The following is a 16,679-nucleotide window of genomic DNA, read 5'->3' on the forward strand; positions in this document are numbered from 1 at the left end:
GTCTCAAAACAGCCTGGTGTAAATTCTGTTGTGTGGTTGCTGAAGTTCACACTTATGAAGAATATTTTAATTAAAAAAAGGAAGTTGAGAAAGAAAAAATACAAAATATATGGTTCGAGTATTAAAGGGACACCAGGAAGTGAAATGGAGCTGAGTCCTGTGTTCAAGGATATTAAGTTGAATTAAGGGAATAATGATCTTGGGGCAAGATCCCACCCAGCTAAGTTAGCTCCAAGCAACTTAGTACAAACCTTTAATCCCAGGAGGAAAAGTCAAGCAGATCTGAGTTAAAGGCCAGGCTATAACAGAGCGAGTTCTAGGTGAAGAAAAGCTTAAGTCCAAGTGTGGTGGTACACACCTTTAATTCCAGGAGACATACAGATCTCTAAATTCAAGGTCAATCTACAGAGCAAGACCTAGGACAGACAAGCTTAGTCAGTGAAGGAGTTAGAAAAGAGGAAGCTACAGATAATAGAACAAGGGGGCCATGTTCCAGCTCCTGCAAGCTGCAGAATTCAGCAGCTTTGGCCATGTGTCTCTGGCTTTATATTCAAGAGGAGGAGACTACTGGGACAGTTGATGCTGGTCAGCTGGAGCTAAGAAGTCAGCAGTAAGAAGAGACCAGCATCACTGAGGTGAAATCTTCAGGGAGGTGTTTTCTGAGAGCACAGAGAAGCTGTGTTCCAGAGACAGCCCAGGTTGTACCTCATGCTGCAGCTGAACTTGGCAATGGGTAAGAGTCACCCAGGTGGTACTGGTTTTGAACATGAAGGTGTCATGAAGAACACCTGAGGCTTGGGACTGTGAGAGGTCATGGAAGGCCATTGGTGAAAATAGTTGTAGTTGACAAACCAGGCTAAAGGGGTCATGCAAAGGAGTTGTGGCTTGGCACCATGAAGAGAGCCTATGAAAGACTTTTGGTGAAGCCTGGTTGCAGCATAAAACCCCAGTGTATTGTAGATGGAATCCACCATGGGATGATCATCAAGAACAGCAGTGGCAATGGAGTGGATTAACCTAAGCTTAGAGTGCTACAGAAGGCAGATCTGGAGAAGTCTCCTTTGGAGGAGCCCAGAAGATCATGTGTGGATCACAGACATTGAAACAAGCTGTAACACTGAAGCTGCCTTGGAGACCAAAGATATTAAAGATGCCAGAGCCACCGGCTACCTGCTGAGAAAAGCTGCTAACAGGGAATAGTTCAGAGAAAGAAGTTTGTGCAGCCAACAAAGATAAAAAAAGGAGTCTTCAAATCAAGATCTGAAGACCTCGATGACATCAGACATGGAGATGGCAGTTTGAAGTTTGCCCAGCTGGTGGCCTGTCTTAATTCGGGAATCATAGTTAAGTGATTGGATGAATCTCAGAAGAGACTTTGAACTTTGGACTTTTAAAACTGTTGATACTCCTATAGACTATGGGGACTTTGGAAGTTAGACTAAATATGCCTTTTTATTATGCTATGTTTAAGTATGGCCTCCGTAGATTCATGTGTTTGAACAAGCCAATGGAGGCCAGGGAGTGGAATGTGATGGTTTGCATATGCTTGGCCCAGGGAGTGGCACCATTAGAAGATGTGGCCTTGTTGAAGGAAGTGTGTCACTGTGGGGTGGGCTTGGAGACCCTCCTCCTAGCTGTTTGAGGATGCTCATTCTGTTCCTGGCTTCCTTCAGATGAAGATGTAGAACTCTCACCCTCCTGCACCATGCCTGCCTGGACACTGCCATGCCCTGGCCTTGATGACAATGGACTGAACCTCTGGACCTATAAGCCAGCCTCAAGTAAATGGTGTCCTTTATAAAACTTGCACTGGTCATGGTATTTGTTCATAGCAATAAAACCCTAACTAAGACAGGGGTGTCTTGCATTACCAGATAATCTGTTCCCAGAAGCAATGAGACAATACACAAACACCCCAGAGGCCTCTGTAGGCACTCTTGATCAGGGAGACACCAGAGGTTCCCAATGCAACACAAGCTCTTGCCTTTCTTGGTTGCTCTCCAGAACTATATGATAAGGCCCTATTGCTGAAGACACCATTCATCATGCATGTAACATACAGAGAAGTCAAAGTGGATCTGAGGTGAAAACCTCCTTCCTGGTAGCTAGCTATCAAAGTATTGAAAGGCACTTTACTTCCTCACAGGTGAGCCTGTGTGCTTCCTCACATGTGTGCCTGTGTGCTTCCTCACATGTGTGCCTGTGTGCTTCCTCACATGTGTGCCTGTGTGCTTCCTCACATGTGTGCCTGTGTGCTTCCTCACATGTGTGCCTGTGTGATTCCTCACATGTGTGCCTGTGTGCTTCCTACCATGTGAGCCTGTGTGCTTCCTCACATGTGTGCCTGTGTGCTTCCTCACATGTGTGCCTGTGTGCTTCCTCACATGTGTGCCTGTGTGCTTCCTCACATGTGTGCCTGTGTGCTTCCTCACATGTGTGCCTGTGTGATTCCTCACATGTGTGCCTGTGTGCTTCCTACCATGTGAGCCTGTGTGCTTCCTCACATGTGTGCCTGTATGCTTCCTCACAGGTGAGCCTGTGTGATTCCTCACATGTGTGCCTGTGTGCTTCCTCACATGTGTGCCTGTGTGCTTCCTCACATGTGTGCCTGTGTGCTTCCTACCATGTGAGCCTGTGTGCTTCCTCACATGTGTGCCTGTGTGATTCCTCACAGGTGAGCCTGTGTGCTTCCTCACATGTGTGCCTGTGTGCTTCCTCACATGTGAGCCTGTGTGCTTCCTCACATGTGTGCCTGTGTGATTCCTCACAGGTGAGCCTGTGTGCTTCCTCACATGTGTGCCTGTGTGCTTCCTACCATGTGAGCCTGTGTGCTTCCTCACATGTGTGCCTGTGTGATTCCTCACAGGTGAGCCTGTGTGCTTCCTCACAGGGGTCTGTGTTGTTCCTCTCACATTGACGCCTGTCAAAGGAAAAGTTTCATAACACTGAAATATAAATCCCTTACAGTTTTCCCTATGAGAATAAGAACAAAATTTTCTTTTGGTGAAGAAAAAGAAAACACTAAGGTCCTCCAAATAAAAGTAGTAAAATATGATGAAAGGTTGTTTGTTTGACATTTTAATGGATGAATTATGAAAAGCAATTGTGTGAAAAATAATAAGAAAGCCTTGAAAAGCTCATTCATTTTCACTGTTACTAAAACTTTGTGAAAGTTACATTCTTCCATTCAGATGATCTGAGACAGAGCATTCAGTCAAGGTCTGTCACCTGCTTTATACTATGCTTGCTTTTAAAGTGAGGTGTCTTTTGTAGAAAATAGATGGTACTGGAGATCATTATATTACGGCGAGTACACCACCAAACTCATGAAGATAAACGTCAGGTGAGTTCTTTCATGTGATGCTGGCTGGTCATATGTCAGCTTGACACACAGACTAGAGTTATCTGGAAGGAGGACTCTTACTTGAGAAAATGCCTCACAAGATCTAGTTGTAAGATTTTCTTACTTATTGATGGAGTAGGTTCCACCCCGTTGCTGGTGGAGTCAACCCTGGGCTGGTGGTCCTGGGTTCTATAAGAAAGCAGGCTGAGAAGCCATGATGACCAAGCCAGTAAGCGGCACCGTCCCTAGTCTCTGCATCAGCTCCTGCCTCCAGATTCCTGCCCTGTTTGAGTTCCTGTCCTGACTTCTTTCAAAGTCAAACAAAACCCTTTCCTCCCAACTTGATTTTCGGTCCTGGTGTTGTTGTCACAGCAATAGCAAGCATAACTAAGAAACATGTGGAAACTCTGTGTGTGTGTGTGTGTGTGTGTGTGTGTGTGTGTGTGTGCTCATTCCTGCATATACATATATGACACATAAAAGTAACAGATAGACTATGAACAGAGGAGAAGTCTAAAGAAAGAGAGGGGACTAAGAGACTAATAGGTAGAAAGACGAGGGAAAAAGTTGAGGCAATATGAGGGAAGTAAAATAATATCTATCTAAATGTGTGAATATATGTACACAAACACACACACACACACGCACACACACGCACACACATATATATACAAATTTATGTTATAATGAAACCCATCATTTGATACACCAAAAAATTTACACAAAGGTAATTTAAGAAAGATAATTTTATAAATAATCCAAAATCTATTATCTAATTATATGAATTTAAAACATGCATCTTTTATCAAACAAAAATTACATTTTTAAGAAAGGGAAAATCAGACATGCTCTACATGAAGTCCAGTAACAAAAAATTTTGGAACAATCATACCTCATCCGTGTTATAGATTATCTGGAGACCTGAGGAAATCATTTCCACCAGGTAAAGGAGAAAGAGTGAGACTGCATTTATCTGAAAACAAACAACAACATTTAAAGGTTAAAGGAAAGAATGAAAATATTATACTATGAAATTGAGTATACATGCTATCATTTTTTCCAATAGTGTCAAATAAAAATTTCTTCCCATCAATAAAAAAAGAAATGAACTTAATCTAGAACATGAAAGCCAGTATTTTATAGGAAATGCTAAAATTCCATTTTCACTGTGCTGGTTAACACATGACTGGGTCTGAGAAGGCCCTAAGGAGAATTCTTAGCATGGTTTCTGTAACATTTCTTTCCTTCAATTTTCAAATTTGGAGTCTAAAGTACTTCTTTTTGGAATACCTTCACCCCCAAGGAACTAATATAATGACATCTATTTAAAATATATGTGAATGAAAAAGCTATTTAAGAAGCAAGACATCGCACCTCACCAACACACTGTAATCAGTAAGGAACACATCTCGGAAACAGTCGAAATCACACAAACAGATTTATGGAAACAAAGGAACGTGCTACCTATAATCATTGATATGCTCCATAATTTATAACTACTTATGAAAGTGTTATGAACACATGGAAATATTGGTCTATTAAATATATGCTTTATATGATCCAAACAAAAGCAATGCTTCCCAACATCATCATAAAAGATGATGATAGCATAAGTATCTCACAGAAAGAACTGGGAAAGTAGTCTCCAATATGGACACATTTTCAGTGAGGATTAACTTTCAATGTCAGCTTGACTAGGGCACCTGGAGAGCTTGTAAAACGCTGTCTCCTGACGTCGAACAAAAAGGCAGAGACATGCAAATTCTTGCTTTCTCTGCCAGAGCTAGACACTCATCTTCTGGCTTCACTGTTTCGCTCTATGTTCTCAATCTGGGAGTTGGAGACTCACACGTCATGCATTGTTTCCCAGCAGTTGGACCCTTAGCCTCTGACTGAGAACCACACTGTCAGACTCAGAATGGGCTTCACCACTGGAATCCGTGCCAATCCCTGTCACTAGTCTGCTGTGGGACTCAACATCAGTAAGCATGTGACCTGTGACCAGCCGGCGGGGGGGCGATGGTACATGACCGTGACTCCACCATATGAAGGCTACAGTTACACAGTGAGTTCTATCTAGTGGGGCCACATTTCTCAGGGAAATTTAAACAGTTACATGAGCCATTCCCCAAATACTACCTATGGACACTCAAGTCTGACCATGCCTGGTCTCAAGTACATGTGCACATCTATACTTCTTGCCATCCCTCCCCAGTGGTGCCTTAACTCTGAAACTATTTGTAATGTATCTTTGGTAATCAAGGAAGCCAGCAACAAAAGATTCTCAAACATCCTATCTTATAAGATTGCATTTAAACGTGAAACGTGAAGAACTGCTTAGAGTTTGAGGATGAATTGTTCTAAACTTCTATGTGGTAATTGTTGCATAAATCAGAATACACTAAAAACACAGAATAGTACATCTCAAATAGATAAACTACATGGTATTTGAAGTATATAAAACTACAATTAAATACATAAATTTTAAGAAAAATTATGTCAGGACACTGCAAACCTGAGTAAAAAAGTAAAAATAAGCAAGGTAAGGTTTGCATGTACATGGGAAGGTTCGTAATCCCTAACAGCAATGGGGAAAGTGTTCTCTAACTTACCTCTAGTTTTCACTGAGTAACAATAGGACACTGGGGCAGAAAATTACTAGGTGCCTTTCAAATTCTTGCACAGAGAAGTGCTATGCTAGTGGGGCTCTCTGCTGTTAAAATGGGGGTAAAGGGCTAGCTGGCACAAGGTGTAATTGAACAGGAGGAATAACTTTAAATGCTCTTAACATAGCAGGTTAGTGATTCTTGACAAAAACTGAGTATCTGAAAACAACTATTAAGAAAGACTTTGACTAGCTGCCACACCAAGAAATTTTAAATGTCAAAGATGATTAATATACCAATTATCTTGATCTAATCATTGTATCTATTTATTGATATTACATACTCCATGAATATACAGAATACCTATCAATTAATATTCTTTTCATTAAACATATTCCCACCCAAGAATTAAAGTGGTAAATGTGAACAGAAAGAAAGAACCTATAATTCTATTCTTTAGAGAGACTACTCTTTTGATGTTGGCTCTTTGAGACTTTTAGCGCCTTCTTATAATTTTAGAAATGCTAAGGATTTAAACTTTATTCCATTCAGCTCTTGTCCATATGCACACACATACAGCACAGTACATGACCAGAGGTCAGAGGCCAGGTTTCTGGAGCTGGTTGTCTCCTTCCCAGGTCCTCAGGGTAGAGCAAGTACTTTATGCACGAAGCCATCTCTCTCACTAGCCCAATGTTTACTTGTTTAAAGGAAAATTAAAGTTGTACACCTTGTATTTTGATTTTAATAATCTGTAATAAAGTTTTTAGAAAAATGCATTTAATTATCATTAAAAACAAAAAACAATCATGTCTCTGCTATATAGAAATAGGGCAAAACGCTTTCTGTGTTTGGAGACAACATACTAAAGTTTGGATTTATAAACAAGCTTTTTTTCTGGAGGGATGTTTCTACCTTCTAGGTAGAACTGATTCATTAATTCAGTAAGATACTTGCCAGATGGTGGAGAACTATAAAAAGGAGAAACTCCAACTGGAAAGATAGCTCAATGGGTAAAGTGCTGGTCATGTGTGAGGATATGATGGTCTCCAGAACCCAAGCTGGGTGTGGTGGTGCCTTCTTGTAATTCCAGTGCTGGGAGGCACAAGATAGACACGATTCCTGGGACAGCTCTCTAGCCAACCTCATCTCATTAGCAGTAAACCACTGCCTCAAAGTAAGTTGGACAGTGTCCATAACTACACTGGAGGTTGTCCTCTGTTCTCTATATGCACTCGTGTACATGTAAACAAACAGATACACACACTGACACACACCACATATATGTGTATGTGTATATATATACACACGCATACATATGCTCTTCGTTCATATGCACACTCATAAAGCATGGTACATGAGTGGAGGTCAGAGGCCATATTTCTGGAGTATAAATATAAAAATTTTATATACATATACATATATATACATATATGCGTGCATACATATAAGTGTGCATACACATTAAGTGTACCTGCACACATACAGAAAATATTCTTGTATTTGGTAAGAAATATATGATTAGTGAGTATCTTATTTCAAAATAGCAGAACATACAGGTAACTAAAAAGAAAATCTGTTAAGAACAGTGTATATAATATTTACAATTTACAAACAAGTCATAGGATATCCAGCTTAAAATACACAAATGTAGAGATGATAGTAAAATCAAAGAAAAACTCTATGGCACGCTCTTACACGTATAGAACTTAACAAAACACATGATTGTTGTGTCTCAAAACTGCTTGTGATATTCCCACAGAAGTGTTGGCCTGATTGAAGGTTGATATATTTAAAAAAGTAAAATGACCCACCAAACCTTCTAAATAATTGTTACACCCTATTGACTGCCTTTTGTTTCCAAGTGTAGAAACTCTTTTAAATATATAAACAAGCTTTAATTACTGAAGGGAGAATAACCATTGCTCCATGTGCAGGGTCCATTTTATATCCCGTGACAGCAAGCCCTTCAGCTTCATCAGTTACTAAAGAACTTTCTTTTCCACTTCAGGATCCATTTACACTGTTTTGACGTAAATATTGAAATTTACTTTTAAAAAGGTATAAGTTCTGGGAGGGGGGACAAGAAAGGGACAACATTTGGAATGCAAATAAACAAAATAATTTTAGAAATAAGTGTAAGCGCCCTCAGATATGCCAGGGTACGGAATGTAAACAGTAGAGGAGTAAACCTTTAACTTTTCTGTTACCTGAAGATGGCCATATTCTTCATAGGAGAGCACTTCATCCCCAGTGTGCACATTGAAAACAGAGTGTAGACACGTCGTGGGCCGGGGATCCTGCTTGAACTGCTGGACCTAGAATGAGAGACACAGTGTGAATGAGGGCCAGGCGTACACGCACTCCGCTAACATGGATACCGTTCCTTTTCAAGCAATCTTCTCAGAAGGAAGCTCAAGCCCATGATGCCCAACTCACTGGACTGAACACAGCTGTCAAGTGGCTCCCAGCATTGAGCTCTAATGGAGGAGGGAGTGCAAGGATGGCGGCAACAATCTGTGCAGAGTACTGAATGTTACCTGATTGAGGAGTTTATAATGCTTCTTTTATTTACAGTGTGTGTGCATATGTATATGTATATGTATACATCATGTGTACCACACATAATATTGAAGGTTAGAAGATAACTTGTGAGAGGCAGTTCTCTCCGTCCATCATGTGGGGGGCCCAGGGCTGACAGTAGGTCATCAAGCTTGGTGGCAGGCCCTTTGACCTGCTGAGCCACCTTGCCAGCCTGTCTTACTTAATTCTGGGTGAAATATATGTTTTGAATGTATAAAAGGATTCCAGTGACTATATAGTTAACTGGAAATGCTTAGCATGACAGTGGAATTGAAAAGTATTTTGGACTATATTCTAATGCAGTTCGGCATCTAAAATTCAAATTCTCTTCTCTTCCCCGAGAATAACACATTTTACCTACATGACTACAGCTATGTTTTCATTTCTCCTACATACATATTATTGAATTAACCATTCTGTGAAGATATATGGCACACTTTTATTTACTAATTACATATAATTTCTTTTTCTCAGCTTTTTTTTTTCCAGTTGGCTGTCTCTTGCTATGTTGGCCAATCTGGTGTCAAAAAGCTGAAAGGATTTACTTTTCCAGAGTAGCCAGGACTATGGGCAAATGTTCCTGCCTTAACTATTGTAGACTACCAAGCATGGACTCTAAAATATCCAACAGCTAACTCCAAAGACAGAAACACCCATTCTCTTTCAGAGCCTGCTCAGCTGGACTTGAGTAGCACTTACTGATGCCAACGCTGTGCCAAATATAAGAAAAGAATAGTAAGAACAAGCTGAATGACATACAGCAAGCATTCTCTTCTCTTTCCAAAGAGTGATGTTAACACAGATAAGTTTGTGCTCCCACCTTAGCCAATTCAGTTGCGGACACATGATCAGAGTCTTATCTCTTTCAAATTTTCATTCTAAAAACTCATCTGAACTAAACGTGTTGGCACACACCTCTGATACCAGATCTTGGGAAGTAGAGGTTAGTAGATTATGAGTTCAATGCTAGCCTGGTCTACATAATGAGTTCCAGGACAGTCAAGGTTAGATAGTAAGACTCATTGCCAAAACAAATAGCCAACCAAAGAACTAATCAACTATGAACAGACAGACAGTCAAAACCCCCGTCTGCTAGAGCAGAACTGTCCCTGTCCCTCATCTACTGCAACGCTCTAGAGAGCACCTTGCCTGGGCAGCACAGTAGTTCTAGCCCTGTGAGAGTCGCAGGTGAGCCAGTCCTAAGAGGGTGAGCATGGAAGAACTGGCCCCACAAATTGTTTGTCATGTTGCTGTGTGGGCAAGGGAGATATTCCCTCCACCACACTCACCACTTTCCACTTACTGCAGGTAAAGAGGTTGCCCTAGGATCACGAGAGCAGGAGGGCCTTCCCTGCCCCTCACAGGGGAGCATAAGAGCTGGCCTTGAGTTTAGGAGCTGCAGGTGAGTCAGCCCTGAGGGTGTGAGAGCAGAAGGGCCAGTGTGACCTGACCAGCTCAGCTACCTCTCAGGCCCAGATCCAGGGCTTTGAGTTGGTCCACACCAACATCTACCCCACTGATGAACTACTGGAGTGCATGAAGGGGCTGGTCCTACAGATCCAAAACTACAGGATCTCCATGAAACAAGGCAACAACAGGATATCTGAGAGGAGGCCTAGTGAGGTTCTAGTACAGAAGCCAGAAGGCTCCGATCAAACCAAAGTGTCATTGCAATGAACATTTGCAAAAAAGTGCAGACAAAACAGTATCCTATGCCACATACTATGCCACACTACAGCATCTAGAATGAGGGGTTTGTTTGTTTGTTTTTTCTATCTTTTGGGGGAGGTTGACGGTAGGTACAAGGAGAGAGGGAGATTAGTAGGACTGGAGTGCAAGATTCAAAACTGACAAACAATAAAAAGTTATAAACAAAACAAAATAAAATACAAAACAACAACAACAACAAAAATCCTATCTGCTAACCCTATCTACAGAAAGGGAGGAAAACAGTCTTCCTCTGGGAAAAGAACACTAATTCATGCCATGCCAAATGGCCAGTCTGAAAACATACATACAAGTAACATAATACAGTCTGAACAGGTAGTGTTTATGTATTCATAAATATATATGTTAGGTCTCAGGCTGCCCAAATATCCAGAAATGAGCTCAAACTCATTTTGGAAAATTTTGGGCAGTTAGATAAAAGTTAGCATTCCTCAGGAAGTTATAAAACTGGTTCTCATCTGCCAAAAGGAGTCACTTCCCTAGCCTCTGTCAGCAGGGACACAGGGTCAGTTCTACTGGTTTATACCTGTGCTTGCACATCAAAGACCATCCGGGCCTCTGGACACACTCAGTCCCCATACATGTCAAAGCCTGCACACTAGCATGGTGGCTTCTGACAGCCCCAGGTGTCCTCTCAGACGCCCATTCATTCTCTTTATAAGGGCATGTTCATTCTCACTATTTTCTCTCCCTCCTTTTCTCCCCGTCTTGTCTGTCCCTTCCTCCCCCTCCTTCCCCTCTCTCTCCACCACCCCCCAGCTCCATCTTTTACTCCCACTTACTCTGTCTCATTATCTTACTCTTTCTGTTCTCTATCTCTTGCTATCTCACTGTGTCCACTAGTCTCCTGCTTCCCTAGTCTTGGCCTTGTCCAGTCTGTCAACCACATACAGTCTATTCTCGCTCCTCTGCACTGAATGTTTCCAGATGCCTCTGGATCTTTTCTCTCTTCTACCCACAGTAAAAACCTTCCCCTTATAGAGTGATCAGGTTGGTGGTTTCTTTACTACACCATTTGCCCTTTGCAGACACATAGGTCTATATGTATATGAGCTCGCAACAGCAATTAATGAAAAACCAAGGCCATGGACCTGAAAGACAGCAAGGAGAGGGAGATGGGAGACTTGGAAGGGGGAGTGGGAAAGGGGAGATGATGCAATCGTAGGAGGTCGTCAAGAACATAAAAGAAACTGAGAAGGCAAGGCTGGCTCCATGACAGGGTTGCCTGGGCAAGTCCAGGCCTCAGAAGCTGCCCCATCACCTGGCCTGAGGCAAGGACACTGGGTCAGCAGCAGTTTCCAGCCCCCACCCCCCACTAATGGAATGTCTCTAGAGATGAACCAAGATAAGGGGCACCTGCCCCAGAATCCCCTAGTGTGGCTTAATTTAAATAAGCCTTCAGGCTCTCTTGATTGTCTCTCTATCTTGGTAATGGGAGACTCCAACATGCTGGACTTCTGAAGAACAAAACACTCTTCGTGTCTACACACTATTTGAGTCCAGGTGTCATTCTTTGGTGAATCATGGACCCTTACAAAATAATCTTTAAAATAAACTATCTGAAAAGGGCAATTTTGAAATCCCAGGCAATCCCCCACCCTGTATTTCTGTACAGTGTGGTTACTTGCACTTACTTCTGTCTTATACTCTTTACTTGTCTGACTCTTCCTGTGAAACTAAGACAGACATTCTCTTTCTTTAAAACGCCTGGATCCTCAGGTACTCCCAGTGACACGAGGGAGAGGAGCCCTTTGCTCATGATAAGTCCCTTTCAAAGACATCAGAGATGGCTAACCGGGTGCTTCCTGAGATACCCCACGGTAGCTTCAGGATGCAGAGGTGGCTGTCAGAGGAAACAAAAGGAATGACGTCTGGACATCTTTTCAGTGCCACAAGGCCTCCCCTGGGGAAGGCAGAGAGCAGCTGGAGATGAAGTTAACACCATGGCCAGTGATTTCCTATTCTCGAGCCCCTACTCCCCAGCAAACCCCTTGTATTAGATCTGTTGCCTGGTGTGATCTCTGAGTGGCACACCTCGGCCCAGACCTCCCAAGGCACCTTCGGCCATTTAATCTTAACACTAGTGTTCTCCGAAGTCACAGGCAGTTTCAAAGTACTGAGCCTTCAGCCTTTGCAATCTACAGTCAGTCCAGGTAGGTGCTGGTAGAACTGCTTTAAACAGCAGAATGCTGGCTATCTCAAAATGCAGGTGAATAAAGAAAGGTTCTCCTTTGTTCACAATAGAAGCTATGTTGTCCAAAATGGTAGCCACTTTTTCCAATGAACTAAGATGACATAAGCTTATGGATTCGGTTAAGGGCCCCACTTTCTGGTCCTATTTCAATCACTCCACAGCCACATGACGTAACCGGATGTGCTCAATGCACACAGAGCATTTCTGTCATGACAGAGCGTTCCATCCTAGGACGGACCTGGTGCCATGCCTCTGCACAAAGACGACTAAAGTCAACAAACGTAAATAAGGATCGACCAGCAAGATGTCAGGACTGAATCATGAGGGTATGCCACGTGATGCAGTCTCTAGGTTACGGCATGGTCACCGCTCTCTCAGCAGCTACCATTACCTGTGTAAGAACAAAGCAGCCAAAATCCCACTCACTGGACTGAGGGGGGAAAAGAATACACAAGAAATAGGGACAGGGAAGTGGGTGGGCCTGAAAATATGGCTGAGTGGTAAAGAGCACTGGCTTCAATCCCCAGCACACACTGTAGGAGTAGGGGTGAGCATGTTGGAGTCAATATGATCAGAACAAAGAGTAAGAGAGAGTCTGTTAAAAATGACAATGAAGGGGGCTGGGGATTTAGCTCAGTGGTAGAGCGCTTACCTAGGAAGCGCAAGGCCCTGGGTTCGGTCCCCAGCTCCAAAAAAAAAAAAAAAAAAAAAAAAAAAAAAAAAAAATGACAATGAAGGAAGGAAGCGATTGGGGATTCTAATTTCCCTTTACGAAGTAGCTCTGAGGAACTTGGAAAGAGCAGACATTCTGTTCTCACACAACAGAACCAATGGCCTAGACCTGTACCAGCAAAAGTCAAGCCTTCTTACTGCCATGATTATTATCTCACAAAAATGAACATTACTCTAGAGGCCTAACCAAAAATATGGCTGAACTGAAACAAAATTCATGTTCCCTACTGTCCTCGTTTTTTCTGTTCCTGAACCCAAGGAAACACTTCTCAGAAGACTTCCCTCAGTGCTTCTAGTCTTCTCTCACTCACAACTGAGTTTTCAGTCCCTGCACTCAGTATCTACCACCCTCGTAACGCACACCAAGTGTCAGGTCCACAATCTCTTATTTGACAGAAATCCCAGGAACAGCCCCTCGAGCGTCTCCAAGGAACTCTCTAACTTCCCTATGGGATGCACAGCCAGACTTCCATGATCTACATTTCTCTCAATACTTTTGTCTTCCAGTCCCTCAAAGAACGGCCCATTAAACTGAGCATTCAGTGGATTTGCCAGCCAAAAGCTCCAAATGCTTCCACGGTTCTTTCTTAATCATGGTCAGGTCTAATACATCAATAACCCCACTCTCTGGCAACTATTTCACACCTCGTTTGTTCTTGTGGTACTCTAGTAGAACATGACATAAACCAACTTGGGAAGATAGGTTTATTCACCTTACAGGTTGTAGTCCAACATCGAGAGAAGTCAGGACAGGAAACGAGAAGCAAATATTGTAGCAGAGACCATGAAGGAATTACTGTTCACCCCTGGCTTTCCATAGCTGCTCAGCTTGCTTCCTTATACAGCCAAAGACAACATCCCCAGGAGTGACGACGCCCACAGTGGGCTAGGCCCTACCACATTAATCACTAAACACTGACCAGACTGATGGAGGCAATTCGATTCCCCAATTAGAGGCTCTTCATGCCAAGTGATTCAGTTTGTGTCAAGCTGACAACTAACCAGTACACCCATTTCCTAGGGATCTAACAGGACGAGGTTTTTCAGGTTAATGAAGTCACTGCTGCAACTGACAAGACAATGCTTGTCATTTGTCTTCAAGACAGGCAAGAGCACAGCAGGAGAGTGTATTTCTAACCACTGTGTCAGGGGGAAACTAACCGCTAAATGATTAAAGATGTTCTCATGGGGAGTTATATAATGGCTTTGAATTTCAAAGCTGTTAAAAGACAAGCAATTTAAGATTTCAGAAAAAATATTCAAATTCGAAAGCTTTGAAAATTAATGAGGTATGTTGTATGTCAACTTCAAACAAAATGTAGTCTTGAAAACAGTCAAGAAACAAACTGCATTAATTAGTATTTTATAGGCTACTTAGCATTTGCCAAGTAAAGATCAAGAAAATGATTAGAGCAAATTTTTCTAAACTATATCTATCAGAATTTTATTTTCCTTGTATTGTGAGTAAATTGCTTATTTGGAATAGTTAGTTTGTCATCCATTCTTAATTTATAGCCTTACAACATGGATCTAGAGGAAAATAATCATCCCATCCTTATAACCATGCTGGAAGAACAAATGTTTCGAAGTTGCGGTGTATTTCTACTAAGCAGCATTCTAACTGAAATGAAGCACAAGGCATGACCACCACGAAGACCTCCAAGCGAACTAACTGCACGTCAGCCGGGAAGCTCTGTGTGTGTTCTCCACGAGAATGGTCAACAGAGCTGTTTGCAGGATTTCTACTGCTGTGACGGAGCACCATGACCAAAAGCATGGGGATGGAGGGTCATCTCATTTATACTTCACATCACGGTCAACCGCAAGTCCAGACACGAACTGGGACCCAGGACGCAGACACCATGGAGGAGTGCTGCTTATCACGTACTCCTGTGGCTTGCTCAGCCTGCTTTCTCATAGAACCCAGGCCCATCAGCCCGGGGTGGTGCCAACCTGGGTGGGCTAAAGTCTCCCACATCAGTAACTAAGAAAATGCATGGCAGACTTGCCACCAGGCTTATCTGATGGGGAACTTTCTTACTTGTGGTTCCTTTTCCTAAATGATTCCAGCTTGTGTCAAACTGACACAAAACTAGTCAGGACAAGAGCAAACAGAATATTAGGAAGATATTAATAACCAATAGCCCAGACAAGATAATAAAACACAAAATGATACTGTTTTGTATCCTACAAATCAAGGACAATTCCATGTAATCGTGTCAACTCTCTAACAAATGTAAAATGTCTTTTGGCTAGGGTTTTTACAAGAACACCAAGAAGCACGGTCCATTGAAAGAAGAAAAGCTTAGACTTTCAGGATTATAAATTTATTTCAGAAGATGAATAACCTAAAGCTTTAGGCCAAACAGCAAATTCATACTACAAATATCCTTTGCTTTAGTGGTTAAAAATGAAGGTGAAAAGATAATTACATCCCAGTTTAAAGACCTAGAAATGAGCTTGCCACCAAGCCAGACCCTGAAGTATGGTGAGAGATGAGAGCTGATTCTGGCCAGGTGTCTTCTGCCCTCTACACATGCACCAGGGTACATTCATGCCACACACACGCCACGCACACATATTAAACATATGGTCATAGCAGAAGAGATAACTCAGCAGGTAAAGGTGCTTTGGCTAAGCAACTCGAGTTCCTTTCCTGTGCTCCATTTGATGGAAAATAAGGACTTCTGAAAACTGTGCTCTGACTTTCACACATGTGTACTGGCACACATATGCAATAAAATAATATATATCTGCACTTCCGTAGAGTTCCATAGATTCCTGAAGAAATGGCTCACCCAACAGGAAAGGAAATAAGGAGCATGATGGTCTAGATTACTTTTCTCTGACTCTTACCACTGTGCTGGTTTCAAACTGAAAAGAAAACCTAGGATCTTTTGTCAAGAGCCTTAATGAAGAATTACCTACACAAGGCTGGCCTGTGGGTGTTGAAGCCTGCCCCGCCAGCATACTGTAGACATTTTGTTCCATGGCCACCAGCTATTTCATACTGTTGCTATAATATGCCTATTAGAGACATTGATGCAGGAAAATAACCTGACTCAAGGCAGGGTCCTGCTGACCACATCCCCCATTATGTTCTGTGTGTTACGAAGTTTGTTAATCTTAAGGAATTCCATAACCACAAGCTTCACTTAGGACCCATCAAGTTAAAGATCCATATGAATGTTTGTCTACAATGGCTTGTGTCGGGGCTGACCGACCACTCAGCAGGGTTTCCTGTGCTTGCATATGGGCTCAGTGTGGTTTGGCAGTTTCAGCTTTTATAAGCTGGCAGGAGAAATGTCTGGCACACAGCTTTCAGCTCCCAAGTCTAAAGACTGCTCGATCTGTCTTCAGGTGTGTGTTCAATAAACCATGCCTGTCTGACCGACATCAGCGTTTGTGTGGTTTGTGGGGAGGCTCCTGAACCCCAGCAGTGGGAATATTTGTAGGGGACAGCCTTGATTTCTAATTGTAGTAAGAAGACTCA

At 42.3% G+C, this 16,679-nt stretch overlaps 1 protein-coding gene across 8 annotated transcripts in view; it reads right to left on the minus strand.

Annotated features, from left to right (window-relative positions):
* Positions 1-16,679, minus strand: part of Phkb (phosphorylase kinase regulatory subunit beta) — a 204,043-nt gene that overhangs the window by 143,718 nt on the left and 43,646 nt on the right. For all 8 annotated transcript variants that reach the window (XR_010060011.1, XM_063278111.1, NM_001414933.1 and 5 more), the window contains 2 exons: positions 8,160-8,267; positions 4,236-4,316 (listed from right to left, as the gene is read on the minus strand). Coding sequence is in view for 7 of the 8 variants with exons in the window: in XM_063278111.1 (XP_063134181.1) it covers positions 4,236-4,316; positions 8,160-8,267 (189 nt within the window). In the remaining variant the exon portion in view is untranslated. The remainder of the gene's footprint in view (positions 1-4,235; positions 4,317-8,159; positions 8,268-16,679) is intronic.

This window comes from Rattus norvegicus, chromosome 19, assembly GCF_036323735.1.
Source record: "Rattus norvegicus strain BN/NHsdMcwi chromosome 19, GRCr8, whole genome shotgun sequence".
NCBI lineage: Eukaryota > Metazoa > Chordata > Mammalia > Rodentia > Muridae > Rattus > Rattus norvegicus.